Below are 15,463 nucleotides of genomic sequence, written 5' to 3' on the forward strand. Positions count from 1 at the left end.
TCTCAAATTTCCCTTTCGGGATAATCTTTGGCCTTATACCGAACAGGAGAAAGGTTTCTTGCCTGTGTTAGTTTGTGTATGACTTATCATGGATTATTTTCGAGAGAACCGTCTATCGCAAATCGGGCAAGAATCGGGTTTCTCCCCTGTGTGCGTTCTCGTGTGTGACCAATAACAAACGCACATGAAAACTTGTCTCACATATCGAGCAGGGAAAGGGTTTTTCTCCAGTGTGTGTTCTGGTGAGTGCAATCAAAGTTGTCATTTCCGATAACCCTTTCCCGCACAATGAGCACACAAAAGGTTTCTCTCCCGAGTGAATCCTCATGTGTCGTTTCAGATTTGCTTCTTGAGCAAGCTCATCATCAGTGTCGGCAGAGTGTGACATTGTATCGTCATGATTTGACGATACAACAACGGGGCCATCTATTTTAGAGGAGATAAAAGTTAAAATAAAAAAGAATACAAATATTTACAAATATAGAAAGTAAAATACAAATGGAAATATAAATAAAATAAATATGTAACTCCATTAAAAAAAACTAATCAAATACTGTATATGGCGGAAAACACAGACAAGGCTGAAAAAGCAGTTTCTGCTCTTGCACCCCTCTTTGAAATAAACTGCTGTATTTCAAGCCAAAAGACCTATTGTGTTTGATAGAACATTATGTCTATATGCTGCCATAGCAGATTCATGGTGCATTAAGTCCCCGAATAATTTTTAGTTTGTCCGTTTTTCCATGGAAACCCCCGTTTACAGATATCGCGCAACCACTTTTGTTTCAACCTAGCCATAAAAAGAAGATAAGTAATAGTATTTATTATTGAAATGTCTGTCATTTTTAGCTTAGAATCATTAATTGATTTCTAATATTTAGTTTTAAAAAAAAAGGGACTTAAAAAAATTATTCACTCGCATATTTTAAAGTTTTAAACAAATTACGTCATAATGAAAAAATTAGCGTCTGTAAAAAAGTCACGGATGTCTACCTCATAACTATCGCTTACTTCTATTTTTTTCGTTACTGTCGCATTTTCCCCAATATTTTAGATAATAATAAATAAGTAAATATATAATAATAAATAATCGATCCAAAACAAAGAAAAATTGTAAAAAAAATAATTTTTTTTTAAGTTTAAAATGGTAAATATATGAAAACGAAAATCTCGACCACTCCTTGATGTCTACAATTTCTGCATCGCGACCCTTGTTATATTACCATGTCTCACCCATAAAATCCCCCCAAAATCCGGCTGTGGCCATTCACAGGTGTGTCTTGACACTTGGTGATACATGCTACATGGAGTCTGTGGATCGAAAAGAGGTAAGTATGCGATGATATCTCGTTAAAATCATGACGTCTTTAGTTATGCTCTCGCATGCTCTCACCTCCAGTCAGGGTTTTGCTGTTTAAATATACACTAACCGGCCACTATATTAGGTATACCTATCCAACAGCTGGTTAACACTTAATTCTTAATCAGCCAATCACATGGCGGCAACTCGGTGCATTTAGGCATGTAGACATGGTTTAAGACAATCTCCTGCAGTTCAAACCGAGCATCAGTATGGGGAAGAAAGGTGATTTGAGTGACTTTGAATGTGGCATGGTTGTTGGTGCCAGAAGGGCTAGTCTGAGTATTTCAGAAACTGCTGATCTACTGGGATTTTCACGCACAACCATCTCTAGGGTTTACAGAGAATGGTCCGAAAAAGAAAAAATATCCAGTGAACGGCAGTTCTGTGGGCGGAAATGCCTTGTTGATGCCAGAATGAGAATGGCCAGACTGGTCCGAGCTGATAGAAAGGCAATAGTGACTCAAATAACCACCCATTACAACCAAGGTAGGCAGAAGAGCATGTTTGAACGCACAATACGTCAAACTTTGAGGCAGATAGGCTACAGCAACAGAAGACCACGCCAGGTGCCACTCCTTTCAGCTAAGAACAGGAAATTGAGGCTACAATTTGTACAAGCTCATCGAAATTGAACAATAGACGATTGGAAAAACGTTGCCTGGTCTGATGAGTCTCGATTTCTGCTGCGACATTCGAATGGTAGGGTCAGAATTTGGCGTCAACAACATGAAAGCATGGATCCCTCCTGCCTTGTATCAACGGTTCAGGCTGGTGGTGGTGGTGTAACGGTGTGGGGAATATTTTCTTGGCACTCTTTGGTACCAATTGAGCATCGTTGGATTGCCACAGCCTACCTGAGTATTGTTGCTGACCATGTCCATCCCTTTATGACCACAATGTACCCAACTTCTGATGGCTACTTTCAGCAGGATAATGCGCCATGTCATAAAGCTGGAATCATCTCAGACTGATTTCTTGAACATGACAATGAGTTCACTGTACTCGAATGGCCTCCACAGTCACCAGATCTCCATCCAATAGAGCATCTTTGGGATGTGGTGGAACGGGAGATTCGCATCATGGATGTGCAGCCGACAAATCTGCACCAACTGTGTGATGCCATCATGTCAATATGGACCAACCTCTCTGAGGAATGCTTCCAGCACCTTGTTGAATCTATGCCACGAAGAATTGAGGCAGTTCTGAAGGCAAAAGGGGGTCCAACCCGTTACTAGCATGGTGTACCTAAAAAAGTGGCCGGTGAGTATATATATATATATATATATATATATATATATATATATATATATATATATATATATATATATATATATATATATATATATATATATATATATATATATATATATATATATATATATATATATATATATATATATATATATATATTTTTTTTTTTTTTTTTAGGGCTATATATTTGTAGTTCTTAAAAGATAAATGTTAGTACAAGTTATAGAAATTTTATATTAAAACCCCTCTTAATGTTTTCGTTCTAATAAAATTTGTAAAATTTTCAATCAAAAAATAAACTAGTAGCCAGCCCGCCATTGTTGATGTCAATAATTACTCACACAATGCTCATGGGTGCTGAAGCCTGTAAAGTCAGTCGCACCCAAGCGCCAGCAGAGGGCGGCAAAACTCCATAAAACACAACTAACAAGTGGGCAATTCCATGTATGGTCATTTAAATCTGTCTGAGTGGGGCATGTGCGTTAATTGCGTCAAATATTTTAACGTTATTAATCAAAAAAATTAATTACCGCCCGTTAACGTGATAATTTTGACAGCCCTAATATATTTATATATTTTTTGAATGCCCTCCAGTTCAATTTTTTTCTTCCCCCAGAAAATTTAGATTTTAACCTTTCCAATGATGTATCACAAAAGCCTATAGGACAATTTTGAAATTTGTATATATATATAAAGTTGAAATAAATAAAAATTTAAAAATATTGGAATAATAAATATTAAATGACAAATGATCTTAAATGTGTAATTATTTTTATTTTAATAGTCCCGGTCCTCTGTTGACAAGTGCCTGAAAAATCAAGTGGGGAATAAGGAACAAAATGATGACGTGGAATCGATTGGGAAATCATTATCATGTGTACTAACAAATGAGAGGACCTCCTCAATTTATTCATTTATATAAAATTTGGTTTATTAGAAATGAACAAGTAGAATGTAGTAATACTCAAAATCGTTAGACGGCAGTACTGTGCTATAGTAGTTTACAACCCGCTGTTACTAACAAAGAAGAAAAGGCGGACATTAGTAGGAGACTGCAAACAAGAAATTGAAGTGCCACGTTATTTTGTCAGTGTAAATAAATGTGGTAAGGCAGAGCGACGTCACTCATTAACCCGATTCAACTCGCTTCTGTCAACTGAAGAAGCTCTGACTATCTTAGCTTGCTAGCTACAAACAAAGAAACGAGTAAATAAGAAATAAATCGTCTGCAAAGCAGAGACCGACAATGATGACAGAGTGCGAGGACGAACTTTCTTCAACAAAAGAGAACGTGAGACAACGCGAGGAAGCTGCTTTCAAGCCTCGAGATGAACCACACACGGCCGGTTTGTTGACTGACTCTCATATGTCACGTCCTGTTAGATCTCCGTTAACTTGCCATTGACAGCGTTAGACGTCCAATCCATGTGAATTGGGAGCCCCTCCCATTCCAAATCGATAGGACGTCTATCTCCATCAATGGCAACCATTGAGTTGAATAAGAAGACGGACATTAAAAATTGGTGAAAGGAATATGTTCGAAAGCAAATCGATATACAATGCGTATTGTTAACAAAGATCATTCAACAAAATGTAGTCCGAATGTCAATTTTTTTTGTCAATTAAAAAGCTAGTTTTAAATTTACTTTTGGAATCTACAGTGTTCACAAAAGTGAGTACACACCTCGCATTTCTGCAGATATTTATATCTTTTCGTGGGACAACACTGATAAAATGACACAATGAAAAGTAGTCAGTCAGAACAAGTATTTGATACAAATACTTGTTCTCCCCACTGTATAATAGAGTTCATTTATTTTCCCCTCAAAATAACTCAAAATATAGCCATTAATATCTAAACCCCAGGCAACGAAAGTGAGTACACCCCATTGAAAAAACGTACATCCCTAAATGTCCAAATTGAGTACTGCTTGTCATTTTCCCTCCAAAATGTCATGCGACTCGTTACAGGAGTTCTGTCAGCATTGCTGTAGAGATTGAAGAGGTGGGGGGTAAGCCTGTTAGTGCTCAGACCATACGCCTCACTCTACATCAAATTGGTGTGCATGGCTGTCACCCCAGGAGGAAGCCTCTTCTGAAGACGGTACATAAGAAAACCCGCCCGTCTCATCAGACCAAAGGACATGGTTCCATGTGCTTTTTTGCCATGTCTTCAGCAAACTTTTTGCAGGCTTTCTTTTGTACAGTCTTCAGAAGAGGCTTCCTCCTAGGGTGACAGCCATGCACACAAATTTGATGTAGAATGCGGCGTATGGTCTGAGCACTAACAGGCTGAACGCCCGCCTCTTCATTGCCCTAAAATCAATATGAAGAGGCTGAAAATCAACAGCAAATGACCTGAAATGCCCCAAAATCAAACTCATTGGTTGCCATTGACTGCCATAGACGTCCAATTCGTTTGAAATGGGAGGGATGGCAGCGACCCTCCCACAGATTGATTTCCTGACCCATATACCTATAGTCGTTATATCGCCATATCGTGAGCCTTGTATCGCAAATCGTATCACATCGTGAGGTAACCAGAGGTTCCCACCCCTATTTGAATTACAAATTGAAATTGAAATAAATTACAATAATAAAAAAAAATACAACTTGAAATAAACGATCATTCACTGAGAAGTCCGCCATTTCAGATGGATAGAAAGTCCTGCCTGTTAATATTCCCATTTGTCAATTTAAAAATAATCTGCCACTTGTATTCTGGCGCAGCCACCAGTGAGGATCACCCCGACTGGAGCTCCTGCGTCAAACAGCAGCAGCCGAAGCCCCACCAAATTAAGGAGGAAGAAGAAGAGGCTGATATCAGCAAGCTTCCAATCATTCAAATTATTGTAAAAAGTGAAGACGATGAAGATAAAGTGACACCTCATAGCAGCATCTTAAGTGAAGGTAATGAAGAACCACATGTTGAAAGTGTCACCACTCCAAGTGACATGAAAACACGCTGGAAATGTTCTCAGTGTGACAAAACCTTTGTCAACAAGTACATTTTAAAAGGACACATGATGAGTCACACTGGAGAGAAACCATTCCGCTGCATAATATGCGGTAAAAGCTTCTCCATTAAAGGACGTATGATAACACACACCCGAATACACACTGGAGAAAAACCCTACTCCTGCTCGGTCTGCGCCAAAACTTTTTCTGATCAATCGGCGTTTGTGCGACACAGAAGAACGCACACCAGCGAGAAACCGTTTACTTGCTCGACGTGCGGGAAGAGTTTCACGCTGGGCAGTAGTTTGAATACGCACAAAAGAATGCACACTGGAGAAAAACCTTACTGCTGCTCGGTCTGCAGCAAAGATTTCTGCGACCGCTCAGTGTATGCGAGACACACGAAGACACACACGGGGGAGAAGCCGTTTACTTGCTCGGTTTGTGGAATCCGATTGACTCGAAAGACACATTTAACCACGCATATGAGAACTCACACAGGAGAGAAAGTGTTCAGTTGCAGGTTGTGTGAGCAAAGGTTTTCGTACAAGTATCAATTAGAAAAACACAAGTGTAATGGGGAAGAACAGCAGCAGAAATTTTGAAGACTGGGATAGACGTCCAATCCATTTTAGCTGGGAAGGGCTAGCAGCAACTAATCAGTCAATTAGTCAATCTTTTTTTGTGTTTGTTTGTTTCTGGTGATTCGTGGGGTAACATTGTTAATAACATGTTGCTAAATGATTTTTTTTTTTTTTTTTTTTTAACGAAATTTTCTTATCCACTACCTTTAAAAATAAACATGGCTGTTTCAGCTAACGTGGCACAAAATGCAGTCTTGCATAATTATATAATGATGATTTTTGTGGCAAACCTCACTGTGATGGGAAATGAAACGTATTTTTTAAGTCATATGTAATATACAAATGTGGCTTTGGCACCCTCTTCTGTTATCTTTGGGCCAAGCAACCATGTTGTTTATGGTAAATGGTAAATGGTGTTATACTTATATAGCGCTTTTCCACCATTTACAATTACAACTCGTGTTTGAATGCTAAAACAATACTGTACTGTATTTCAAATTCAGGTAAGAAATTGACAATATTTTCACGTTTTTTTTGGGGGGGGGGCACTTCAAAAAGCAGTCATAGACTGTGAATTTCAACGACACTGGACCAAACGAATGGACTTGTAGTACTAAATGGTCAAGTCCTCCGGGTAAAAAGCTTTACAAAGTTTGACTTTACCTTACTCGTGTCACTCAAGGCTTTCTTGTCTCAAGTGCTAACTTGCTAGCTATTAACATAGCTAACAAGCTAGCTTTCAAACAAACTGTACACAGGCTACTTTATATTGTCACAAAGTTGTTCATTCATTCATTCATTCATTTTCCATGCCGCTCATCCTCACGAGGGTCGCGGAAGTGCTGGGGCCCATCCCAGCCAACTACAGGCAGCAGGCGGGGCACAACCCCCAGATGGGTTGCCAGCCAATCGCAGGGCACGTTACAAAGTTGTATCCCCCTTTATTTATTTTATTTTTTTTAACCCAAATGTAAAGGGTGTACTACATGTATGCAGTATAATACTACTTGTAATACAAGACTGAAATGTACATACAAGATAAAAATGGTTACGCAAAACATGCATTCGAAACACCCACACCCCAAAATAGACAGAGACAGTGGCGGAACAAATGTGAACAGATCCCGGGTGTGATGAGCATAAACGGGACACCCCGAGTGGATCTTCGTCATTTCGGGGTGGTTGCTAACTGACAATTATTCTTCGCGGATTATTTTACCACTCTGTTTGACTCTCCCCTCGCCCAAACACATTCACTTTATGTCCTAAACTAGGCCGGCCCAGGCGCACCCCCTACGTTTTGCCTCTAAACAGTGACGTTATTTCTAGCCATTCCTGGACCAGGCAGCTATAAATGTAACTGGATTGAGTTACATGAAAAGCACATGGCACTGCCGCAAAGTTTCATGTCCCCACAACAGCTGGGATGCGAAAACCTTTGAGAGGAGGACACATGAGGAACGTCCAAACGCTACAAGGTGAAGTACGATTCAGTACAATACAGCACTTATTTCTTTGGAAATGGAAATAACACTTGAAAATGTCTTTACATTTGTAGTGTATGGCGATATACCAGCTACAAAACAGTAAAATACTTGGATTTGTTGTCAGCAATTACGTATGTATTTAGAGTATGTACTTTTTAAAATGCTATCTAAAGTATAGACAACGTGCAGTAAATAAAAGTATGAATATTCACCCTTTCAGGGACCGAGGTCACTACAGTCGTTAGCTATTTAAACCTTTATTGCCAAACGTATCACATATTGATACACCTAAAATGTCATGATGTTGAGACTAAATATGAATTTTGACATTTCTTTTTGAAAAAAAAAAATGATGGATGCAAGTCAACACATGCATCTGCAGGTTCCATGAGGGGAAAAAAAGCAGGATTTAGCAAGGGTTATAGATATTAGAGTGCTTATTAGACATATTCATTTTGACTTTTCTTTTTACAAATTTGAAAAAAAGGTTTCATTTGGACCTTATTTTTCAAATTTTGGGATTCTCTGATAATTGCTTCATGTTGCAGGTATTTAAGGGTTAAAAGTTGACAGTTGAGTCTTTTAACCCTTATTTTTTATGTGATCTTTTGAGAATTACAAATACATTTAGAAATGAACACAATGTTAATAAAAACTAAATTAATGAAATTTAAAAATAAAAACAGAAATACACACTGGTTAACACTAAAGTAGATTTTTTTTTCATAACATTTAACTCATTGCATACCATTGATGGCGAGAGACATCCAATTACCGGGAAAACTCGCTGTGAATGCTCATGTTTCAGTGCCATTGACAGTTCCAGACATCAAATTAATTCGCCACTCCTAGTCTAATTGAATTGGACGTGTAGTGCTGTCAGTGGCAGCGACTGAGTTAAATGAATGCCCTGTAAGGGATTTTTTTTTTTTTTAAATCATGCATAAAAGGGTTTTTTGGACGTATAGTGAAAAGTATATAATCAGGAGTTCCAAGAATTCAACTTCATCTTCCTGTATCAGATGGTATTACTGGACGTGTTGATAATTGGAGGTGGCCCTCACGCCATGACCCTGGCCAGCATGCTGTTGTACCCAGACCCAAACTCAGTTCCACACATCTCCCCGTCCTCCAGTGGAATGTCAAAACTTGAGTTTGAACCTGAAACCCAAAGAGGGCAACCGGACAATGCAAAGAGGAAGGTAACAAATGGTACAGTATTTCAGTTCAGCTACATATTTAAGAAGGATTACTGTGCAAACTGAGTTCAAATAAATAAAGTCGCGTTAGCAGACGATGTCACTGGGCCGCCAATCATCAGTCTGCAAGTGGTGGATGCTTACGGAGAGTGGGCTTGTTTGTGGAGGAGTCAATTCACAGCTCTCAACATCCCTCACCTGCGCTCGCACATGCTGGTGCACACAGACCCAGTCAACAAGGTTCAAACACACCCACCAACTGTCATGTTAAAACAAAGCATTCGTGCTGCTTTTTATTTGTATTTATTTATTTTATTATTTATTTTTTGTTAGAATGCACTGCAAGAGTTTGTATCCAAGAACAATCGCTGCTCCGAACTTCACAGTCTCCCGGATCAGGTGTTCATCCTGGATGAAAACGCGTTCTTCAATGACACACGTCTTGGAAGGAAAGAGCGGAAGCGTCTTAACGTCACTTCCGACCTCAGGAAGAGTTTGCCCTTCAGTCTGCCGGGAACTAAACTCAGTGTGGATTTCTTTCGAGATCAGGTCTGGCTGTTTGCGTTTGTGTGGTTTCAGCATGATGTGTTGAATAATCCAAAAGTTGTGTACAGTATTAACATTTTACAAATAAAAAAATAAGTTCTGAGCATGACAAGCTTGATTTGAATTCTTATTCCTGCATTGTAGTGTTTTTGGCTGCCTATTAATATCGCCCGAGCATACCTTGACCCTTAATGGGGGACTCATCTAACCCATTGCTTCCCAATGATGGTGCGAGATGTCCAATCCATTATGACTGGGAAAGGCTGGCAGCAAATGGTCGCGCCCAGTCAAACTGGGTTGGACTTCTAACGCCATCGAACCCAATGAAATTTCAGCATTAATAGTCAGTCCCTTCAAATTAAAGCAACACTAGGTAACTTTTTAACCTTTAAAAAATAAAATATTTTCATAACAATTGTGATGAGATGTTGACTGACAGCTAGTTGAATGACACCTCTTTTATATCTTGGGGGGTCTGTATATCTTTCACTGGCACTAATTAACTTTGAGGAGGGTGGCAGGAACACTGCCACACAAAAACAAAAAACGCAGACGAGTTCAGGCAGGGTGGGATGTTTAGACACAACTAAGCCACACGGTTGTTAACCATCATATGCGATTGTTTAGCCAAAACTGGATTCATTACCTTATTACTATTCATCCTTCACAAAGCCACTGGAAACAGAAATGTTGTTTAATCCATCTGCAGGCGACTGGGAGATTGATTTTTGATTGATTGATGATTTAACAACACTGGGTGTGCGCTGATCCACATGGAAAACGGAGTCTTCTTTAAGGCGAAACACTACCGCTTTTGTCCACAGGCGTCGCTAAAATTGACCAAAACTGACAAGATACCAAGTGTTGCTTTAAACCAGGGGTGTCCAAACTTTTTGTAAAGGGGGCCAGATTTTGTGTCGTAAAAATGCGGGGAGCCGACCTTGGCTGACGTCCTTTACGTAGAACAATATATTTAAGCAAATTTTAGCAAGCCATTCTTTGTGTCACATTTGCTTTATTATTATTTCTAATTAATTATTTCAACAATCTCGCAACTAGCCTTTGTTGCGTTCTCTTTTGACACACGAGCTCTTGCGAAATACTGCTGCTGTAAAGTTAAACTAGCTTAAAGTTGCTTCAATTTCTTGCTACGAATCTTCCCTGTAATCTTGTCGTACATGTCAGCGTGTCTTGTTTGGTAATATCGCCTCACATTGAACTCTTTAAAAACAGCGACTGTCTCTTTGCAAATGAGGCTGACAAAGTTGTTGCGTATTTTAGTGAAGAAATTGTCCAATTTCCACCTATCTTTGAAGTGTCGGCCGTCGCAATCAACTTTCTTTTTTTTGTTGATTGTTGCCATTTTAGAAAATTGGGAGTAAAGGATCACATGAGGTTATGTTGTTTGGAGTGCTGCTGCCTTTTAGTGGGTAAATAAGGAGCAGTATATAGTGTGTAAGCTACTTCATATGCTGGTAGCAGTACTGCTGACCAATTTATTAAGTCTGTGCCAAATGTTATTGATTTTATGACAGAGGCTGGGGGCCGGATGAAATTTGACCACGGGCCGCATTTGGTCCCCGGGCCGGACTTTGGACATGTCTGCTTTAAACGAATAGGACTTCTATTGTTGTCAATGGCAAGCAAAGAGTTAAATAATGGGGGGGGGGGGGGGGTGTCAATTTTAGAGTCTTATTGGTTCCCCTAATGTATTTCTTTTTTACTCAAGTCCATTTTATTAATTCCGCTTTTACTAACATTAATAATTCAGAATTGTATTTAGTATTACCAATATAGATTTTTAAATTAACGTAATCAAATGCAATAAATAACACTAATAAAAATATATGATTATATTTGAAACCTGGCGTTGTCTTATGTGGACATCATATTTTGGGTCATGAAAATGCAGTGTTGTTAATAACGGCGTTAGAATATAAGGGCGTTACTAACGGCGTTATTTTTTTCAGTAGTGAGTAATCTAATTAATTACTTTTCTCATCTTGGCAACGCCGTTACCGTTACTGAAGCGGGAAAGGCATGCGTTACTATGCGTTACTATGAATGACGCGAGAATAGTCTGAAAGAGACGGACTCACGGAGACGAGAGAGCAGAGCAGTAGTGGGGACGCCGTTGCAAACGCGATGCTAGGTGGCTCCTGATTGTACCTGATAGCCTACAAACTACGCCCACATGATGCTACGTTAGATATCACATACTGTAGAACTAGATGCAAATGACAGACACGGTAGCATTAGCAAGATACATATATATATTGAACTAGATGCGTTAGTAAACAGCCGCCATCTTAAAGCAGTAGACCTCTCAGGAAGGCTCTGTTGCAGAGAACCTTCCTAGCGAAGCTAAGTAACTTTTTATCTAAAATGCTCCTAAATCGGCAAAATCTTGACTTAAACCTATCTTTAAATGATGAAACAGTTTGAAAACTTACACATGTCGAAAGTAGACAGAAGGGAACTAATGCAATAACGCAATTTTAACAACTTTAACGGTTGTTTCACAACATTGTTTTTTTTTGTTTTTTTTTGAGGAAAAAAAACATGAAAATTATCACTAGTTACTTTGACAAGTAATTAATTACTTTTACATTAAGGTAACTGAGTTACTAACGCAATTACATTTTGAGAGAAGTAATTTGTAACTGTAATTAATTACTTTTTTAAAGTAAGATTAACAACACTGTAAAAAATGTGATATCCACGTATGTGGACGCCAGGTCTTTATGGGTCTATTTTTAATCAAACTCTGGATTTATACAACAGAATTTTTCTTCTTTTGCTACTTACTACAACACATTCTCTATGAATAATATGCAAATGCTTGTGCTGGCAGTAAATGGGTTAAGCTAGCTCATATACGTATAAGGTCTACCTCCGTCAATGGCAGTGAATGACTTCATAGCAAAAATAGCAACATTTTTTTCCTCATTAAAATAACTCATCGGATGCCATTGATGCCACTAGACATCCCAAATGGATGTCCCTCTAAACTGCGCATGTGCGCGAGTGATTGGATCATACAATCCATTTGAAGTACTTCAAATGGATTGGACATCTACTAGTGATAAGTTCATTAAAATTCCAGGCAGATTGATGAAAATATCCACATAATTGGACATCTATTACCGTCAATGGCAGCCAAATGTTTAATGCGCTGGATTATTAATTTGAAAATACAGGTGAAAAGATACAACTTGGACAAGGTGCTTGTGAAAGGAACCGTTACTCGCATCACCCCGGTGACTGAAGATGAACAAAGATCCAAGTCGAGAAATAAAAGAGTAAAATATTTCCGAGTCCAACTCGAAGATGGCATCGTGCTCAAAGCTCAACAGGTTGTCATGGCAACCGGGCCCACCCGTGCCCAGATGGCAAATATCCCGCAGTGGGTAACTCAAATAGAAGAGAATTATCCAGAAGAGCGTCTGCAACACACTGTGGACCTAATGCACTCATTATCCAGAAATCGGGAGAATGCTGATGATGTTACACAAGGTAAGATAGTTGTTTTAAAAGGGAAGCTTTATTTTGAAAGTCTGTATATGTCTACGTTCATGTGTAGTATGTGAGGCAGGCCAGAGAGTGATGGTAGTCGGCGGAGGTCTAACCAGTGCTCATGTCGTCTCCATCGCACTCCAGCAAGGCGCCAGTCATGTGACGTGGGTCATGACAAAGCACCTCCAGGTCCACTGACACAACTAGCACATAAGTCCCGATAAAAAAAATACTGAAACACCTGACTTGTTTATTTGTTGAAACAGTTGAAACAATTTGATGTGGGCGATGTGGAGAGCTTGGTGGGTCGTTATTCCCACGTAGAACACGGCATCAAGATGGACGGCCAAGCTTTCCTCAGGCAGTTCTTTAACGAAAGGAGTCTTCACAGGAGGCTGGCAATGATTCGCCAGGCTAGGAAAGGGGGTGCTGTCACCCCGGAGGCTTACATCCAACTAAAGCCATTTATTTTGAAAGGACAGGTGGATGTGAAGACATACTGCCAGGTAAATTATTATACAGATGCAAGGATTTTTTTTAATTAAGTAAAAAACAAGCGTTAATATAATATGCAATAGAAAAGAAATGTTTTTGACAGGCCACAAAGGAACTTCCACATGCAGAAAACGTGGAAATAAAAGAATATACGTATATTTTTCAATTATCTGGTTTTAAAAGGAAGCCAACAAACATGTATAATGAATAAAATATATTTTTCATAGTCCACAAAGCAAACAAGTTTCATGTTTAACAAATAAAATGTATTTTTGAAAGGCCACAAAGAGAAGACCAAAAAAACACTAAAATGTTGTTCTTGTTGAAAGGCCCTAAACAGGCTCTCTTACCTACGGAACAAGAAAAAAAGGACAAATTAGCTGTATGAAAATTGTTTTGGAATGGCTACAAACAAGTGGTCAACCCCCCTCCCAACAAAAAAAAAAAGGGGGGGGGCATTTATTATACGTATATGCATATATATATACTCAATATACATATATATATTTAAAATAATGAACTATTATTGAAAGGCTACTGTATACATGAAAGACTACAAGCAGCATTTCAGATGCATTCGCATCAGTCACATTTCCCCCGATATTTTAGATGATAAATAATCGATCCATACAAAGAAAGAAAAAAAACATTTAAAAGGGTAAATATTTCAAAAAGAAAATCTCGACTACTCCTTAACGTCTGCGATTTCTGCTTTGCGACCTTTGTTATATTGCCGTGTTTCACCCATAAAATCCCCCAAAAGTCCGGCTGTGGCCATTCACAGCTGTGTCTTGACACTCGGTGAGACATGCTACACATAGTTTTCAGATCGAAACAAGGTAAGTATGCGATAATATCTTGTTAAAATTATGGTGTCTTTAATTATGTTCTCTCATGCTCTCACCTCGAGTTAGGGTTTGGGGGATTAATTTTTTTATTTTAAATGCCCTCGTGTTAAAAAATTTTCTTTCCCCAGAAAATCGAAATTTTAAGCTTTCCAATGTTGCATCACACATGCATATGGACGATTTTAAAACTTTTCACCTGAGTGTTTTCCACCTTATACAAACCCCCCCCCCCCTTTTTTTTTTTTTTAACCCACAACCTAGTTTTCACACGCTAGTACAATATAAAAGAAAGGTATAGTTGCTTCCTCTTCCCTGGAAAGAAGTTCTGCAAGAAAATCAAGGGCATACTGGTGTCGAAAACGCATTGACATGATTGATGAACAATGAATATTCAGTGGGCCTAAGCATGACTCCTGATGCACTGCACTTTACTGTCTCATGCAATAATGTCCAGAAATTCAAGCGTCTTTCTCCATTCAGGTGAGTGAAGCCAGCTGGTGCTACCGGAATCAGGCCTGGAGGCTGTCCCTCAGCAATGGAGACCATTGGACAGGAGATACCATCTGGTTGGCCACAGGGTGTAAACTTGATGTCAAACAGGATCCTTTGCTTTCTGAAGTGAGGATGGAATTTCCCATACAGGTGAAGCTGACTACATCTGGAATTCAATGCAAATGTCTTCTCAGTCGAGGCACCTTGACTATTATGTGTGGTCCTGAAAAGGTACTGGACGGTTGGCCGTGCATATCAGAGAGCTTACAGTGGGCAGAGGGGTGCCCTCTTTTCTTGATGGGACAGTACACCGCTCTTCAGGTCATCTTTGAGTGAATAAAACACAAATGTTTTCTTTTTTGCATCCAAATGCAATAAGAATTGTTTTTGCTCACCCACAGATTGGACCTCATGCAGTTAACCTAGCAGGCGGACAAGCAGCCAGTATGAGAATTTACAAGCACATCCTGTGCAAACACAATAAGACGGACACGACGGAGCTGAGTGCAGGGAAATCGAAAACGGAAGAATATATTCAGCAAATGCATGGACTTTTATGGCTCTAAAAGGAACATGCAACATTGAATAGCTGCTATTAGATTCGTGATGCCCAATTTTTTTCTCCAAGGGCCACTTTCAGAAAAATCAAAGGATACAAGGGCCAACTTGAAATCCTTCTACTTTCCTGTGTTAAACAGAGAATCTGAATTGGGCAGAAAAGATC

General features: G+C 39.1%; 2 protein-coding genes across 3 annotated transcripts; both read left to right on the forward strand.

The window, feature by feature from the left end:
• Nucleotides 1–3,653: 3,653 nt before the first annotated feature.
• zgc:113276 (uncharacterized protein LOC553748 homolog) lies at nucleotides 3,654–15,321 on the forward strand. Of its 2 annotated transcripts, none has more exons than XM_057844569.1 (11): nucleotides 3,654–3,960; nucleotides 5,345–7,634; nucleotides 8,666–8,855; nucleotides 8,934–9,082; nucleotides 9,176–9,391; nucleotides 12,589–12,904; nucleotides 12,972–13,093; nucleotides 13,171–13,410; nucleotides 14,728–14,889; nucleotides 14,971–15,060; nucleotides 15,141–15,321. In XM_057844569.1, exons 3-11 carry the CDS (start codon nucleotides 8,666–8,668, stop codon nucleotides 15,303–15,305), a joined length of 1,650 nt encoding a protein of 549 aa, XP_057700552.1. In that variant the 5' UTR covers nucleotides 3,654–3,960; nucleotides 5,345–7,634; the 3' UTR covers nucleotides 15,306–15,321. The 2 variants fall into 2 exon arrangements, with proteins under 2 accessions (XP_057700552.1, XP_057700558.1); XM_057844575.1 differs by having other exon boundaries at nucleotides 8,937–9,082.
• Nucleotides 3,861–6,177, forward strand: LOC130922316 (oocyte zinc finger protein XlCOF6.1-like). The gene is made up of 2 exons (XM_057847070.1): nucleotides 3,861–3,960; nucleotides 5,345–6,177. The coding sequence occupies exons 1-2, from the start codon at nucleotides 3,861–3,863 to the stop codon at nucleotides 6,175–6,177; spliced, it is 933 nt and encodes a 310-aa protein (XP_057703053.1).
• Nucleotides 15,322–15,463: the final 142 nt, after the last annotated feature.

This window comes from Corythoichthys intestinalis, chromosome 1 (assembly GCF_030265065.1).
Source record: "Corythoichthys intestinalis isolate RoL2023-P3 chromosome 1, ASM3026506v1, whole genome shotgun sequence".
NCBI classification, from domain to species: Eukaryota; Metazoa; Chordata; class Actinopteri; order Syngnathiformes; family Syngnathidae; genus Corythoichthys; species Corythoichthys intestinalis.

Excerpts from the sequence above, each read along its gene's own strand:
- zgc:113276 (XM_057844569.1), top strand. The coding sequence starts at position 8,666 with ATGGTATTACTGGACGTGTTGATAATTGGAGGTGGCCCTCACGCCATG. Across the intron at positions 8,856-8,933 it reads AAAGAGGAAGGTAACAAATG|CAGACGATGTCACTGGGCCG; the intron begins GTACAGTATTTC and ends AAGTCGCGTTAG. Across the intron at positions 9,083-9,175 it reads ACACAGACCCAGTCAACAAG|AATGCACTGCAAGAGTTTGT; the intron begins GTTCAAACACAC and ends ATTTTTTGTTAG.
- LOC130922316 (XM_057847070.1), top strand. The coding sequence starts at position 3,861 with ATGATGACAGAGTGCGAGGACGAACTTTCTTCAACAAAAGAGAACGTG. Across the intron at positions 3,961-5,344 it reads AGATGAACCACACACGGCCG|CCACCAGTGAGGATCACCCC; the intron begins GTTTGTTGACTG and ends ATTCTGGCGCAG.